The sequence below is a fragment of the Passer domesticus genome, chromosome 15, assembly GCF_036417665.1.
Source record: "Passer domesticus isolate bPasDom1 chromosome 15, bPasDom1.hap1, whole genome shotgun sequence".
NCBI classification, from domain to species: domain Eukaryota; kingdom Metazoa; phylum Chordata; class Aves; order Passeriformes; family Passeridae; genus Passer; species Passer domesticus.
This window is the reverse complement of record NC_087488.1, coordinates 13,272,995-13,286,967: the sequence shown is the minus strand read 5'-3', so window position 1 is coordinate 13,286,967 and position 13,973 is coordinate 13,272,995. Positions and strand designations below refer to the sequence as shown.

Below are 13,973 nucleotides of genomic sequence, written 5' to 3'. Positions count from 1 at the left end.
CTGTCTCTTGACTCCCTGGAGAGGTACAGCTTGTTTTTTCTCCTCTACAGTAATTAGGAACATAGCTGCAGGGCCAGACAAAAAGAGGGAAAAGACAAAACTGGCTGGTTCCATAGGCTCCCTGTCTTGTGAGAGCATCCAAATTCATGATTTCATAATGTACACTGTCAGTCATTCAGTTTCTGTCTGAGAAAACCCTTCTGCATTCCTACACCTACGAGAGCTATACATTCTGTCCTGGTTCAAGCTGCTCAGCCTGAGAAGTCTCATTAGCTCTGACCACATAAGTGAGGTCAGAGTTAGGGGCTTACTTTATATTTAAAGCACCCACTTATCCACACCCACATTAAAATTCAATCTTGCTTTTGTAGAAATCACTTCTATGGGTTCAGGAAAGCATGGCAGATGACAGAAGATATTAAAATAGTCTCACTGAACCCTATTCTGCTGCTCTTGGAGTATTATCTTATTCTGAATATTCCAGTGACATCGAAGAGGACAAAAGCTGGTCCCTACGTGAGCACATCTCATTGCTGGACATTATTTCTCAAGCTACTGAGTGTTCACATGTCTGCCTCACATCATCTTATTCTGCCTATTCTTCCCTCTGATTTCTTTTCTAGCCTTTATCTAAAAAGCCTTTTCATTTTTTCTATTATTCCTCTCCCTTTCCACCTTCTTTCCATGTGAGCCATAAATCTCAGTGGCTAAAATGGAAAGCAGGCACCTAAAAATTCTTGCTCATCTTTGCGATTTTCTTCTAAAATGTGGACAAGCACTTTGAAATTATAAAAATTCTATTTAAAAATTCTCCTCAGCTGTTTTCCTCATACTGCAAAAAGAAAAACAAAACGTCAATTATAAAAACTATTGAAAAAAAACAGCAAGAAAGGCAAAAGTTGCCAGCTGAGGAAAATGAAGTGTCTCTCGTTTGAAGGCAGAACAAAGTGTACCAGGGTAATTATGAAGTTGAGGTAGGGGGATGCAGGAAATCAGAGGGTATGTGGGGGACAGACCATCAATTCCAGCACACTAGCAGAGATCAGCACAGACCATTACAATGCTGATCACACTCCAGTCACTTGCATTTTTCAGCATCTTCAGGCTGACTGTGTAAAACCTGAATTATTCCCAGCTCTCTTAGACTTACATCTTATTTCCATGGGGCAAGAGGGGGGTGCAGTGCCTGGTGCAATGACAGATTACCATTGTGGGATATTTTAAGGCCCAAAGCACAGGCTTACGTGTGAGCTCTGCTCTCAGAGCCGAGGGGTTCTGGATGGTTTTGGATTCTGTCCCAGGCCCGGTGTCGTAGTCCAGCTCGCGGTAGTAGATGCGGTATCCCAGCAGGAGCCCGTTCACACTCTCCACCTTGGGGGGCTGAAAAACACCCACGTGAAGAACAGGCTGGTTAGGATGGGCATGGCAACAGAGATCCAGCACCAGGGCAGTGGCCCTGGGCTCTGCTGAAAACAGACATTAATAACACAACACAGGTTGGAGGCGGTGTGGTTTCAAAAGCACAATTAAAGGCAGCTTTGAGGATTTTGCTCAGCTGTGGCCATTGCAAAAGGCTCTTGACTGAAAAATCTACACAGTGAACCAAGCTGCTTTCCTTCTTGGTTCACAGAAACCTGGGTGGGATGAAAAGTATAAATAAGCACTCCCTGGAAATGCAAGTTGCCTTCCATCCACCATGGAAAAGCCAAACAGTGTTTCACTGCTTCCGAAAGGAAATAAATTATTTTGTCACAGACAGAATTTCTTCCTTTTCCTTGGGGACTGATCACAAGGCAGTCTTCATTTGGCATTATTTTACTGAAAGACTGATGATCAAATAAAAAGGAAAATAAAAAGGAATAATAAAAATTGTTCTGGCTTTGATTAGGAAGACAAAACTAGGTCTAATAACAAACTCATAGAGGCATTTAGAGAGAAGTTACAGTGTGATGGGCTCTGGTGTGGGCACAGAGGAAAACCAAGGGCTCCTCCATAACAGCTCAGAGCAGTTTGGCACATACAGCCATGGGATGGCTCAAATATGAGTTTTTTTCTTTCAGCATCATGTTGGGAGATGCTCAAAGACAAAACATCTCAGCAAGGCTTCTCTAGCAGCCCCTCACACCCTCCTTCAGCTACAGATACACAGCTGGAACACTGAAATGGAGATTTGTATCTGGTGTCTTGTTTAGGTAGAGACAAGCAAATGGATTCCTCATGTTTTGGAAAAAAAATTACTTTTCTGAGTCTAATGCAGGATAAGAACTGCAGAGAAGAGATGCCTCAAGCCATTTATTTTCTAAAGATTCTTTAACTGAAATTTAAGGGGCTGAAAGTATAAATGAAAAGGGCTTTAATGATAATCTTGCCTTTAATCCAGAAAGATCCCTACTAGCCTTGAGAACTTTACTAAGGAAAAGCATTGTGTAAAAATTAACTGCTGGTGTGAAACACTCACAATAGAAGGTAATGCCCCATGTAATTTTAATGAAGAAAGTGAAGACATCTTGACAGAAATGAGGAAGATCTCTGGTAATTCTGCTTCCAGAAATGACATGAATTTTCCATTATTCCATTGCAATGGCAAGAGGAGGGAGAGAACTGTCCTCAGTGCCAAGGACCTTGCTTTGGGTGAGGGCTGAAGGAATTTTGGGTGAGGGCTGAAGGAATTAAGTAGAAAGTCTGCAGTTTATGGAAACCAAAAAAAGAAAATTACATAAGGAAACTACACCTGCTTAAGGAAGAAGCTGCCCTCTTTTGCAGCTGTCCTGCACAGAGCCTGCTGAAAGCCACCCAAACCCTCCCAAGATTTCACTTGCTCTGCCTGGGTGGAAATCTCTTATTCATCATTTCATGCTCATCATTGTGCTCCAACCCCTGGCAAAGCTCTGACCACCTCTCACTGTTATTTGGGATCTGAGTAGAGAACGATGCTGTGGATAGAGGATTGTGAGGGACCTCGAGGATCATCAGGGCTGGGAGCTTCCCACTGCAGAACCACACCTGCTGAAAGCTTCTTTCACAGACAGAACGACCTCCAGAAACCACAACCAGAACAACCAACCAAGAAATGGAGCTGATTGTTCAGCCTCCCAATATTCCTGTTGGAAGCTGTTCCCAGCCTCGCCACTTGGGTTGTTAGAAACATTCATTTAATTTCTAATCTAAATAATTCATAGCCAGTTTCTAACCATTTGTTCCTGTGCTAACATTGCCTTTTGGGTTAAATTGTTCTTCTCCCTGTGGGGTGTTTACTCCTGTGATGTATTTTAGAAAGGGCAATCATATTCCCTCTACGACTGCATTTCACAAGGCAAATAAATCAAGCTCTTGTACAACAGCCTTTCCTAGTCTCAGGCTGAGAGCCCCTTGTCCAAGGGACTAAGAAAATAGACCAAATAAAGTGCCAGGTTTCTCCAGAGCTGCCCCATGATGTTACTGCCCATGGACCAGCTGAAACACTCTCCTGTGCAAGTAGATGAGATGGGGTTACTGGAAATTATCAGTATCTCTCTCCTGATATTTTCTTTTTTTTTTTTGTTGCAATCTTTTGACTTTCTGTTTTCTGTATTACACTGAAGTTACTTTAGCCCTGATGGTGCCCTTGCAGAGAAGGGCTCCACAGCACAGCAGTGTCCTCGCCCACCTATGACTTTTCCTATTTTAATTACTAATAAACTTTTTTTCAAATTTAGGGGGAAAAAAAAGTTGGAGTGGAATATCCTGCATAACTCTAAAAAGAAAACCCTGCTGAAGCTCAGAAGACTGTGACTCCCTGCTCTGCCATGTAACAGCCTCACAACAAAAGCTTAATTTCTCATTGTGACCCAACACTGATCTTATTGTTTCCTTATAAAACAATATATAAAAATAAAACATTGTTATCTTATGCTATCATGTGATTCTCCATTTTTTTCCTTCCTTAAGATTTAGGAGACAGGAAAGCTCAGAAAATAAATAGCTTGCAAACTGTCTCTCTTTTTGCCATGGAAATGATGATTCTTTCCTGGAAAGGGTACTCTGCTAAAAGGTCAGGTCTTCCCCTTCCTATCTGTCTTCTGTGGACAAAACTCTGCTTTTGATGTAATGGATTATTTAGGATTTTGTAGGAAGGCCTGGGGGATCTGCAGAAATAGGTAAAATGGTTATGAGTGGCAGCCCATAATGGTGTACAGAAGTAAGAGAAACATCTTTGTGCTGTTTCTAAAGAGAAATAAATAAATAAAGACTGAAATGTAAGTTTGAATAATTGTTCTCTCTAAGGTAGAAGCAGAACAGTACATGATCCTGATGTTAAGTGTAACATCCTCCAGAACATTTGAAATAACCCTGCATTATTGATACAACAGACCTCACTGGAAATTACTTATTTTCCTCCTCCTTTAAATTTAAAAATAATGGACTGATTGGACCAAGCAGCTGAAAGCCCAGATAGTGCATCGAGAATTTGTTTTGTGAATTATTAACACAGCTCAAAGTAAAAAATTTAGCTTTGCTTGGAAATCCACTCTCCCATTTAGCTTGACTGCTGTTTTCAGTTTACATTATTTCTTAGACACTGCTGTGAAACTTCCTCTTAATTGGAGGCTATTGTGGGACTTCAAGATTTTTGTTTATTTGAAAAATATAGTACGGTTGAATTACCAGGACCTATTAATATACATGTGGTAATGACATATAATCGCCCACTACTCCCTTGAGATGGCTCTGGCACAACAACCCCATTTCACTTTCATGAAATGAAAAGCATCCAATTACCTAAACAACCACCTATTTCACATTAACTACACACCAGTAATCAGTCAGCTGGGGGAACGTTTATTTCTGTGGTCCATCGTGCCTCACATCCTCTTTGTCCTCTCTTTCTGCTCTTCTTTCCCTTTGCTGGGGGCTCTTGTTGCAGGTGGGGAGGTAGATTTGCATCTCTCCATAATTCCTCTGGTAAAACTGCTCAACATGTCTTCTATTTGCTCAACATGCTGTAAGCAATGCTGCTGCTCAGGATTCTCCTGTGTGAGCTGGGGCCAGGCACCCAGCAGCACAGCCAGGCAGATTTGAAAGTGCTGCTGCACACCAATAAACACACCCTCATCCATATATTTTTCTTCCAAAAACGCAAGGAGTCCCATCTGTACTGTAAATGCATATGTACATTTTTCACTATAATGCAATCTGTCCAAAGTCATCCTTATGATGTGTGGGGGGCATTGTCTGGGGAGCAGGGTGGGCAGAGGCTCTCCAGGATGGGTTATGGATAATGTGCAGTACCCCACTGGGGTCCCTCTATTAATGCCCACTCTGCAAAAAGAAACCTCAGGCACAGGATCACAAAATGTTCCTGCATCTCCCAGGAGGCCAGGACTGACAGATAAAGGAAGGCAGAGGAAATGTCAATATAAAATGCAGACTTGACACAAATACTTCCCCATCCAACCCGGAGAGACTGCAGAGAGCTCAAACTTCCTTTCTTTTCTCTGAAGAAACTCAATGTTTCCCTCTCAGAGAGTCAAGAGGGCATGTGGAGCTCCTCAGAGGTATGAATGGGATCTCAGGCACTGATCTCAGGCTTCTGATCATTCCAGCAGCAGGAGGAGGCTGTGCACAACGTGAGCTTTTGATTACCTGATCTTACCAACACCATGCTCCATGGAGTATTTTCTGTGTAAAGATGCACAACCATGGAGAGCAACGAAAGGGCAGGAGAATCTGACAAGAAACAATCTTGGACATGGCTACAGACACCCCTTTACCTCCCAGTGGCGGAGGTAAAGCAACTGACAGGAATCTCCATTCATCACTAAAATTTATGCTAGATCAGGCAAATAAGGAAGTAGCTGCAGTCCTTCAATGTTAGTACAATACTTGCAGCTCAAGAAAATGTCCCTGGCAATGTACCCTTAAATTCAACAAGTTAAAGTAACCAAAAAATTGTTCACAGGAACATCAGAATTTTTCATTTTGCTTACCTGCCACTGCACAAGGACAGAGGAAGTCGTGTGGGGAGTTACTAACACAGAACTGGGTGGTTCATCTGGAACTAAACAAGAGAAAAAGCAAACAAAAGCAGTTACAGCAAGAGGGTGGAAAAGGGACAGCTTTTCTTTCATTCATCAAGTTCTTTTTCTTCACTGCTGAAGGAAATCTCCCCAGCTGCTTCATGGTGGGTCCCAAAAGCAGCAAGGTGGATGTGGATGCTGGAGCCCAGGGAGAAGCCAGGCACTCCTCTTACATTCCTTGCTCTACCTGGGGCTTTGGCAGCTTGAGCTGAGTAAGAAAAGCTCAGGGCATAAACCTGGAGGAAGCTGCAGCAGCCAGCTGCCCACAGACCACCTGATGCCCATCTGTAAGGAACTTTAACCAGCCGTGTGCTGGCTCCAAAGGGTGACAAAACTGCTCACAGATTTTTCAGGAGATTTTTTGCCACCTTTGGGGCAAGCCTCCCTTGAATTTAGGAGTGTGTGTCACATAGCCACACATTACTTTAGTCAGGACAGCTTGATTTACCACAGGTTAACCCTTTCCTGTGCCCATGGCCTCCCAGACACTCCACAGCAGCTCAAAGACACGAAGCAAAGGCTTATCAGGAGCTCACAGCCCTCCACAGTGCAATGCTCAAGTGGCAGCACTGGGGTTGCTCAGCAGAATAAATGCTCAGTTTGTTGAGGAGCTGAGAAGCTTTCACAGTTTTTTCCCACCTGTATTGTGAAGAGGCCAAGCACAACTCTGGATCCACTGTAGCTAAATTCAAAGAGAACTTAAAATGAAATTTTAAATTCCAAAACAGTGAGTCAGTGCTGCCTCATTAGCACCCGTTACAGCCTGCACTGACCCTGCTGCTGCTGTGCAGGAAGGTGGAGAGTCAGGATGCCTTTAAGGGGCTGCTTAGCACATTGGTCAGGTATTGAATGGGTTCCTGTTTAACATCCCACACTCTGGGATGAGCTCTGTCCTCTCTCTGGTCTTCTGATTTCAAGATCACATTCCCTGGCAAAATGGCTTCCTATTTTTATATCTCAGTGTCATTTCTAACTCATCACTCCTTGCTCTGTAGGAAATAATTCCTCTATGGTTATATATATAGTCATTTAGGTTGGACAAGACCTCTAAGACCATTAAATCAGCACTTCCAAGCCCACTGCTAACTCATGTCCTCAAGTGCCACATGTACACAGCTTTCCCTTCCCTCCAGGGATGGGGACTCCACCACTGCCCTAGGCAGCCTTTGCCAGTGCTTGAGAAACCTTACAGTGAAGGAATTTCCCCTAATATTAAATTTAAACTTCCCCTGGTGCAACCAGACCATTTCCTTTTGACCCCCCACCTCACAGCACCCACATATATATATTTATCCATGTATGCCGCCCAGGATTACCCAATTTTCCAGGGTCAAAGCACATACTGATGCTTTTCCTTGCAGAGTTCCCTTCTCCATTAAAGACATCAGAGCTACTTCTGCATTCAGGCATCGACTTTATACAATCAAGGAATTAGAAGCTGATCTCTAAGGCTAAAAATAAAAGCCTTGTCAATGTCATTCACAGTTTATTAGTTCTGATCTGCTGGATTAAATGCTCATGTTTCCAGGAGCTTCATACGCTTTCTTACTTATACCTCAGCAATTTTGCCATTCTGCAGACTGACGTGGATTGTGAGGGGAAAACAATTGAAGAAACTTCTTCAAATGTATGCAGGGCTCTACATTTATTTTTAATGCTGTCTTGTAAATTATTCAATTTCTGCAAAGATAATGGTTAGTGCAGAGTTTGGAAGCCAATCAAATGAAGTTTAAATCCATTTTGAGACTCCTGAAAGTATGATTCATTATCAGAGGGCACAGCAGGACACTTAAAGGCTGCCTGTTAATTCAGCCATATCTCATTGCTACCTGTGTCAACTTCCTGTGGACAAAACTGCTTTGGGTGTTGGTTTTCACTCCAGCCTCCATGGAGAACACCCTGCAGTGGCTCCAGAGCCCTGGGGAGCCCCCAGTGTGCCTCTCCTCCTCCCCCCTTACCATCCTGCAGGGTTGTGACCGCCTCTGTCTCCGCGCTGAAGTCGCTGTCCCCGATGTCGTTGGTGGCCTTCACTCTCAGCTTGTAGGAGGTGAAGGGGTTCAAGCTGTGGAATGGGGAAAGCAAGGCTGAAAAGGGCATGAAATCTCCCTCCCACATCACAACTTGCCTCCACAGAGACCCTGCCCACTGCCCACCAGAGTCACTGAGCAGTTTGTCTCCTCTCCCCATCGCCTCTTCTCTGCAGCCTCCCCCAGCTGCCCGGGTGTTCCCACCCCTGCTGCCATCAGCACCTTCCCAGATGATCCCTGCCCTGAGTTCCCACAAACACTCATTTATTGCTGAATAAATGAGACCACCAGAACACAGACCTGAACTACAGCTCATGGAGCAGCCCACGACTGGGGCTTGCTATCTGAGTTCTGCATGGCTGTGCAGAGCCTGGCTTTCAAGGTGCTTTGCTGAGATATCCTCCAAAGCCACCTGGGTCAGCCCATCCTCCGAGCACCGATGGGCAGCACTGGTGGGGAGGAGGCAGGAGACGTGCCCAGGGTCAGCCAGTGCCCAGCAGGCTCTGGAATTCAGAATGCCAGCTCCTGACTAATCCCTTACACCACACCACTTGATCAGTGCATTTTGCTCCTGCTGAATCCCAAATTAATGCCATTACTTGGATTATTTAATAAAGACGGCGACAACAGGTTCCCTGCAGCTCTTTTATCTATGTGGTGCTTTAAGATATGCAAAGAGTGATTTCCAGCTGACATAACCTTGCAAAGATGATTCTGTCTTGGCCTGGCAGGGGAGGTGAAGGGGAGGCTGCCTTTGGAGTTGCAGGCAGAGGTTTGAAATGCAGAGCTGTAACTTACGGGGGATTTCACTAATTAATTGGTAGTGTCTAACCATCCACTGGCAGATGGAACACTGACTACAAACCCAAGTTACTTGTAAGGAATGATTAAACATCAAGGATAATGCATTCTGATGGGCAGCACTCTCACATCCATGACTCTTCTGGACATCCACAGGAAAGTGCTTTTAAGCAAGGGGGAGCAGAAATCTCTTTCAGTTGTGCCACCCTATCAGGACAGAATTACTTACCTACAGCAACTTGATTAATGTGAATCATCCTTTTAGATCTTTTGTTTTCAGTCATGCCAATGTCAAGTACAAGTGACATAGATGGTTTCCTTGCTTTTGCATGTTTTGACTGGAAAGATACTGGCACACAACCAGTGAGCTGCCATATACTACAGCCTCCAATGCTTTTAATAACAGACCCAAAAAATCTGTATCTGAATGCTCGGAATACCTCACAGCCTAAAAGCTCGCAGCCTTTTAGAAATAATCTGATTTGTACTGGCTTGTCAACAGAGGAAATGGACAGCAAAACAAGTACCTGCTCGTAGACATTCAATTACTTCTGCTGATGTTACAAGGACTTTAATTACACCAGTATTGCAGAGGATATAATGAAGCCTGAATAACAAAGTTTAAACATTCTGATGCTATCTATAAACTTCAGTATGGAAAATACAGATAAAAATGGTTCTCATTTCATCTGGAAAAGCTTATATAGAGATAATTGCAATGCAGCATTCGGAGTGGATTTTAACATCAGTCACTACTGAAAAGATTTTTAACTAGTTGTATTTTACAGAGCACTGTGTAGCTACATATGATTTAGCCCGAGTAGTGTTATCTGTAGTGTTGAGCTTCCAGGAAAGGCTTCAAAAAGATGCACTGCAGTCCAACTTTAATTAGATTTATTGCATGACCTTCAGCAAATCTCTCAACTGCTGTTCATAACACCACCTCTAAAATGGGAGCAGCGGCCTCACTTAACCTCTCTCCCCCAAAAAGAACATGAAGCTGAGTGATGCTTGTTTTGGTTTCCTAACTAGTGCGAAAGTATGGAAATTTCTGTGCTAGCCTGGGATCACGTGGTACCTTTCAACAACACAGGATGTGGCCTCGTGGCTGATGGAGGAGGAGTAGGTTTGCCAGGCTCCGTGTGGCAGCTCCCGCACTTGCACTGTGAAATATCGGATTGGTGACGATCCATCACTGCCAGGGACCCAGGTCAGCACCAGGCTCCGGGAGGACACGTCGCCCTGGGGGGTCATCACCTGCCTGGGAGGTGCTGGTCGTTCTGCAATCAAACCATAATTTAGCTGCTTTGAGAGGAAATTCAAAACAACGTAAAATGAGACAGGCTGGTCAGATTTTCACAGTGGCAAAGCCAAAGTGCATTGAATTTTTGGATTTGTCACATGAAGTATACAGCCATCCCATTCCTCAACCTTCCACTGCAAGGAGGAGCAGTAAAACCGATTCTTATCTCCCTGCATCAAAGGTCACCACAGGATATAAACCTTCCTCACAGTGGACCTCAAATTTGGTGGGGTCTTGACCCAGCAGGTTAAAGAAAAATCATCAGAACTGGCAGCCAAGCAAAGCAAGGCAATCTTTAATAAAACTCAGATGTGCTTCTGGCTGCAGTTGCTCTTTTGACAGAATCTGTGTGTAAATTAGCTCACTTTTTAACCTGTTCTTACTACTTGGTACCAGGAACTCCGTTCTCTCTGCTGTGCAGGGTCCTCTTTCCCCAGCTGAGGCATGAGGAAGAGGAAGGGGTGAGCTGGAACAGGCTGTTGTGTGGCAGAGTCCAAGAACACACAGCTGATGCTGAATTCCTGCACCAGGCAAGAAATCAGGAGGCATCAGCAGCTCCTGGTGCTGCTGCTTCCAAACCCCAGCGTGGAACCACCACAGAGCTGGGGCTGGAGAAGCTGGTGCAGGTTCCTTCCAGTGCTCCCCAACTCTTCTCTTCATACCCACTAACCTTGAACCTGCAAAGTCAAACCAGCCAGTGCTGAGGGAGATCCTTCCAGAGTAATTACCCTCACACCTCTGGGATGAGCAGGGAATGGCAATGCAGGTGTAAGCATGCCAGCCCCCAACTGTTTCATTACAGATCTCCTTTCCCGTCACCGCGTCTCCGCACTCCATCGATTTCAATAGAGAAACTCTATAGAGTGAGGAATAATTGTTTAATTGTTTATCATGAAGATTATTGATTCTGATTAAAATGTGTGGCATGTAATAAAGCAGAAATTGATTGGAGACACCGCAGTGACTTGCTTTTGAGAAGCAATTCAATTCAACTTCATCAGCACTTGTTTCCATAAACACACCTCTGCCTGCCTGATTCCTCACAGCTCCACACGGCCAGCGCTTCATTTCCCTGCCATCCCCTACAACCATTTCCTGCATGTTTTGGCATTTCTCTGCAGCCTGCTCTCGCTGACATCAGTGCCCAAAGACTTGTAAGCTATTAGCTGGAGGAAGCCCTGGGTGCCAGCAGCCTGCGAGCAGCAGCACGACGCGAAAGGTCAGTGCCTTACACTGACAGGCAGAGACAGGGACGTGGGGTTATTCCATGCCAGGGAGGGAGAGTCATGCAGGGATTTTATACATTCTGCTGATAAGCTCTGCACTTTTGGGCAGGTCAGATCTTGCAGTCAGTCTCCCATGATTTGGTTTCCTTCTACTGCTAATGGGAGATCTTAAAATCTCCTGTGTTGCAGGATATACTCCCTGACTGTTTGTACAAACCCATTAGTATAAAGAGTTTATTTATGGGAGTTTAGCCACAAGCAAATGCTAAGGTGAGACTGTCAGTGCAGGCTTGAAAGGCCACATGACTCTATAGACTACTTTTAATTTCTTGCTGCATTTCAGTTTTTTGACTCAGTTCTGCCCTGATCACTAATGTTGACTATTCTGAAGTGTAGATTCAAAGCACTGCAGTAGAGGCTCTGGAGAATACAGCCACAACATAACTTGGGATCTATAAATTACAGGCCTCACTGCAAATGTAAAGATTTATGCTGGGATTAACCAAGGAATTTACAAGGGCAAGAGTGACTAATTTTGTTAATTTTTAAGAGAATTTTTATGTTTTTCTACCTCAGTATCAAGGACTATGAGGATATTAAATACATCTTTATTAACAGGAATTAGATATCTTTTCATTCCAGAATATCTATTGTCATGTATACACATTTCAGGTTAATTTCTTGTTAGCAAAATAGCTGCACTGGATAAATTTCTTTATCGTCCCCTTTTATAATCCTTGCTGATGTGAGAAAATACATTGTTGTCCTTATACTTTATATCAGTAAACTTGTGGTTGCAAAGCACGTAGAGACCCAGCAGAGTTGTCCATCAAAAAGAGAAAGGGATCATGTTACATTGTGATTTGGGTACTCAAGATAACCCTAAAGCACTGATAGCAACAAGGGGTCACTGTTCCCACAGAGGAGTTGCGTTGAGCTGTTGTGCATCCTTGTGCACAATCTGGGGAATCTCAGCACATTTTATTGAGCAGGAGAGACCCTGAGTTTTGAGAATTCATTTTTTGGCATGGTGGGTTTTTTTTGGAAACCTCTACATGTCAGGCTTTGAACCTCCCCTTTGACAGCAATCAGACAGGGATGGGAGAAACCTTGAGCTGATAAATCTCTTTGATGGACAGTTGCTTTAGCAGAGGCACTTCCAATTTCCTAACACATCTCCAGAGGTTCTTTCTCTGAGGACTGCACTGTTATGCACTGGGAAGGCTGCACATGACCTGCAGAGCTTTGCCAGAAGGGATTTTAAACCCAACCAAACAGGCCAGGAGTGGTTGAAATGCACCTCACAGGCTCTTGCTGTTGGTAGCTGAACATCAACCTCCTCTCTTCTTAGAAACGTTAAAAGAAAAATAATGAGGAAGACATTGTTGGCAAATACAATGGGAGATCCTTACTCTTGCAATAAATGATGTGCAAGGTGTAGAAAGGACCTTAAACAAATGATTGCTTATCAGGAACATTTTAGGAATTAAAAGCAAATGTCATTGGTTGCATTATAATGCCCCAAGAGCAAGCCCACAAGCACATGAAGAAATTCTAACAACAGTTGAAAGATGTCTCTGGAAGTCTGGCCTGGTGACCCACTGGAGTGGGCTCTTCTCTGAACTGTGACTTTTATATGGCATGGGAGTTGTATGGTCCTAGTTTTTGAGGGAGAATTTTACTTAAAAAATATCAATATCTAGACATAGCACAAAACCCAATGCTGCTGGTAGAGTTACCCTGGCTTGTTTTGATTGTGCCAGCTCAAGAGACCAGATACATTCTTTGCAGTGGAACATGGCCTATGTGCAACACCAGGGGAAAACCCACACTGCTGTTCTCCACCAATATTCAGCAATATATTCTGTTCTAGCTCTGAATAAAAAAAAATTAAAAATCTTCATGCACAAGTAGAAAATGCAAATTTTTTAACTGAAGCTCTACAGTTCTAAAACTGGAGGAATAAGCAGTTCCTTGAGCCAAAGCATTAAAAACAAGCAGTGATGCAGAGCAGATCCTGTAATACCTTACACGTCTTTCACATTTTGGTACATTTGGTATCAAAGCATCTGGTTTCATTTACACACACATATAAATGCCACCTTCTAGCTTCCCTTCAGAGCAGAACTCGTCTGGAGAGTCAGGATGCAAACAACCATTTCATGGCTGATGCAAGAAGCAGAAAAAGTCTGGGCAATCCAGATGCAAAGGCTCTACTGGAGCGTGTGGCAGCGAAAGGCCAGAGTAATTAGAAACACATTAGGTCAGGGCTGAGGCACAATGGAGGAGCCGTGGAGAAATTCTGCAACACCACTGCTTCTCATTTTGCGTTCCCTAATCAATATAATTCATCCATCACTTACTTTCTTAAGATTGCAATCTTTCTAGAAAACGAGAGAGCTAAAAAAAAAAAAAAGCCCATCTGACTGCAAAAGGAGGCTGCACATGGCCAATATAGCAGCTGATGGAAAAATCAATTCTAACAGCCCGGCAGGTTAGAAGAACTGTGTCTCATAAAAGTCTGCCTTGCTTTCTCAAATCATGATGCTGCCATGGATTG

The 13,973-nt window shown here is 43.7% G+C and overlaps 1 protein-coding gene across 4 annotated transcripts in view; it reads right to left on the bottom strand.

Annotated features, from left to right (window-relative positions):
• The window catches only part of SDK1 (sidekick cell adhesion molecule 1), a 382,991-nt gene that overhangs the window by 50,911 nt on the left and 318,107 nt on the right, over positions 1-13,973 (bottom strand). For all 4 annotated transcript variants that reach the window (XM_064390819.1, XM_064390818.1, XM_064390817.1 and 1 more), the window contains exons 31-34: positions 9,963-10,164; positions 8,015-8,118; positions 5,967-6,037; positions 1,245-1,380 (exon numbers count right to left, since the gene is read on the bottom strand). In XM_064390819.1, the coding sequence (XP_064246889.1) occupies positions 1,245-1,380; positions 5,967-6,037; positions 8,015-8,118; positions 9,963-10,164 (513 nt within the window). The remainder of the gene's footprint in view (positions 1-1,244; positions 1,381-5,966; positions 6,038-8,014; positions 8,119-9,962; positions 10,165-13,973) is intronic.